Source organism: Cupressus sempervirens, chromosome 10 (assembly GCF_028749045.1).
Source record: "Cupressus sempervirens isolate cs-2001-9-10 chromosome 10, ASM2874904v1, whole genome shotgun sequence".
Taxonomy (NCBI): Eukaryota; Viridiplantae; Streptophyta; class Pinopsida; order Cupressales; family Cupressaceae; genus Cupressus; species Cupressus sempervirens.
This window is the reverse complement of record NC_143127.1, coordinates 990,750,246-990,753,410: the sequence shown is the minus strand read 5'-3', so window position 1 is coordinate 990,753,410 and position 3,165 is coordinate 990,750,246. Positions and strand designations below refer to the sequence as shown.

Below are 3,165 nucleotides of genomic sequence, written 5' to 3'. Positions count from 1 at the left end.
TCAGATCAAATAGAATTGAAGGGAACTCACAAATCCTAGACCACCAGTTCTGTAGGTAGGCCCGACGATTTTATATCCACAGTGCTTAGACAAAAAAAGGTGAAGGTAGGGGATTTCATCAAATATAGTAGCAACACCACCATTATACGGACCCCTTGTCAGAGCTTTCCAATATTCTTACGATGTTGAATAGGAATTTTTTTTTTTTTTTTGATATTCCAAAGTGCTTTTGCAGATATTCACCTACAAAAGACCCTCTTTGATATCCTACTTGAACTCCCTTTTTTCTCATAGACTCCACACTTGTAATCGTTGGTGTCATTTGTAGAGCTGTGCGGATTGAAGTAAGATTGGCTGTGTAGCTCGCTGTCAATATCAGAGCTACAAACAAGCCAAATTATAATGGTGATTCGACTCTTGTTTCTCAATATCACCTCCCCTACAAACATTGCAAAAAAAAAATCTCCTTACCGAGACACTCCATACGGTAGAAAGAAAAATTTATAGACGTATATGTCTATGGGTACATTGAATTTCGAGAACATCTCAATTCTATCATTTGATAACTTACTATGAGAGAAAAAGAGTGTTGAGAATGAAAACCTAGAACAAGGGACAAATGAAGAAGATTTAGATAGATATATAGCTAGTTATCTGAGAAGAAAATGCAGTAGAGAATATCGTTTTATACCATAGAGTGGTGATCACTTGGGTGATGGGATCTCCTCCAAAAAAATCATTTATTCCATGCTTGAGAATGCACACCACCGCTCCTGTAAAGATGACGGATGCAATGGTTGCACACCACAATCCGCGAGTAAATGGGAGTAGAAATGCCCATGGACCATTCTCGCCATTAATAAATGATGCTTAAAAACTAAAATTGTAGAATGAGAATGGGACAAAGACATTGAGGTAGACTTGATAGACAAGATTGTCATAGGTATGAGACTCATAAGGAATGAGATCATATTGAATGGCATAGTCTAGCTGCTTAAGAGCTATGTCAAATACACCCTTATAGAATCCCTTAACAGTGCTTTGATTACAACTTTTATCATATTTGACCGTTAAGAACTCCTCGAATCTATACTTTACAGGCACCACAATTTGAAGCCTTTTTCTGATTGTGGGTGTCACCCAACCTCGTGGAATTTTCGTGTTTCCCCCTAGCCAAATCACTATCTTAAGACTTTCTATGCTATTGTAAGGAGGCAAGGGAAACATATTGGACAGATGTTGAGTGTCGTCCATCAACATCCAGTAACCAAGCACATGATAACTTTTGCCTACCACATTTACAATTTCATAACTAGACCCTGAGAGTTCTCCATTGCTAAGACTTATAGCCCCGCTTAGCCCTATAAAATTAGTTTCTAATATGCGTTGCAACAGCTGTTTGCCCTGCTGAAACAACCTGATTCTTGTCAAGTCCATTGCATTTCCCAATGTTAAAGGAGGGCTAGAAGGCTCTGAGAAGATAAAGCTTATATTACTAGAAGCTGATTTAGTAATGGCCCAGGCTACCATTTGTAAGCTGTCATAAGCCAATAGTCCATATTGGTTGAGCTCTATTTGGGCGTAATCCTCGTCTGAGTTCTCAGCTCTAAATTAATTTTTTTCAACCGTTTAAAGAAATTCATGAGTTTTTCTGAATTGGGAACATAAGTCTTCACTCCAACAATGCCTTCCATGGATGCCATAGTGGAAGCATTCAGTAGAGTATCCAAAAGACTGGTAAAGCCATCCGTCGTTATCCAGACATAACTGAGACCTGTCATTTCTACATCATGTGCCTCTGCAAAGAGCTTCATCCCAAGACTGGCTTCCATGTGAGAAACGAACACTCTGGATTGCATATTATTCAATTTGAAGAGCTCTCCCCTTATGGCCTCCCTGGTCACGCTTGGGGAAATTGACAGTCTATATTCTATTTCAGATCCCACATCCCTTAGTGCATCATTGAGTGAATTCACGATGCCAAAATTGAAATCATCGTCAGGATAAACAACCACAATTTTTCTCCAGCCATAGTACCTGACGAGGGCCGCAATGGCCTTCATCTGCGATGCATCACTCCATGCCATTCGAACAAAGTATGGAAATATAGAGTTGGAAAGTAGGGGACTCGTAGCAAAAAATGATACAATCAGTACATTCACTGCATCTCCTATATCTAATACAAATCCTGCAACTTGAGACTTTTGTGGCTCGATTATCACGACTGCTTCGTTCTTGATGAGGTCAACAGCTATATGAGTAGAATCATTAGTTTATTTTTTCAGCCATCCATACATAGGATTTAGTAAAACTAATAAATTGGGGAAAATATGGGGATAAGGAAATTGCTTCAGCTTCACTTTTGAGCAGGTCAACGACTGCATTTTTAGAATTAACAGCATAAATGTAAACTCAGCCATCCATAATTACAAACCATTACAAAAAGCTTGACAAATTGTAGTAAAAAGGGAAAAAGAAAAGTGAAATATTGGTGGATGCACTACGAAGTGAATCCCCCTGGCTGTCTCGGATATGCAGGTGGAATATTATGCCATTGCGAAGTTGTGGATCATTATTGATGTCCTCCATGGCTAAATCAATGGCAGTTTTGGCCACTCTCCCCACAAAAGAATCAAAGTCTATGATAGCTCCTACATGAACATTGTTACCATATTGCATTGAGTAGCGTATATTTGAAAATAGAATAATAGCAAATATTACTGCCAAAATCTGCTGGTGGAAATCCATGGGTGCACTACCCTCCCTTGTTGTTTTCTTCGAGATGAGTTGAAACCTTCAATTTCACTGTCTTCTCATAGCTTCAAAAAAATTCATAGACCATCAGACTTTGTACTTCATAAATCCTAATCTCTCTGTGTATGTATATAGGCGATGTCTATGCTAGCATCAAAACAGATTTTTTTTATTAAATTTAAAATAACATACAGTTTTAAAATGATTTTTAATTAAATTATTGAAAACAGTAAATTGGCGTGCCATTTTGATGACAACATATAGACATTGGCATATATATATATATAGGAACATTGAAACAATCTCTCTCTCTCTCTCTCTCTCTTTCTCTCTCTCTCTCTCTCTATATATATATATATATATATATCTTCCTCATGAATGTAGTACTTGTTGGAATATTTAATGTAGCAG

At 37.7% G+C, this 3,165-nt stretch overlaps 1 protein-coding gene across 1 annotated transcript; it reads right to left on the bottom strand.

Moving 5' to 3' along the window:
* Window positions 1-1,571: 1,571 nt before the first annotated feature.
* On the bottom strand, window positions 1,572-2,748 carry LOC149537286 (glutamate receptor 2.7-like). Its single transcript, XM_089806437.1, has 2 exons — window positions 2,505-2,748; window positions 1,572-2,251 (listed from the first exon to the last, which is right to left on the bottom strand). Exons 1-2 carry the CDS (start codon window positions 2,746-2,748, stop codon window positions 1,572-1,574), a joined length of 924 nt encoding a protein of 307 aa, XP_089662563.1.
* Between the last annotated feature and the right edge of the window lie 417 nt (window positions 2,749-3,165).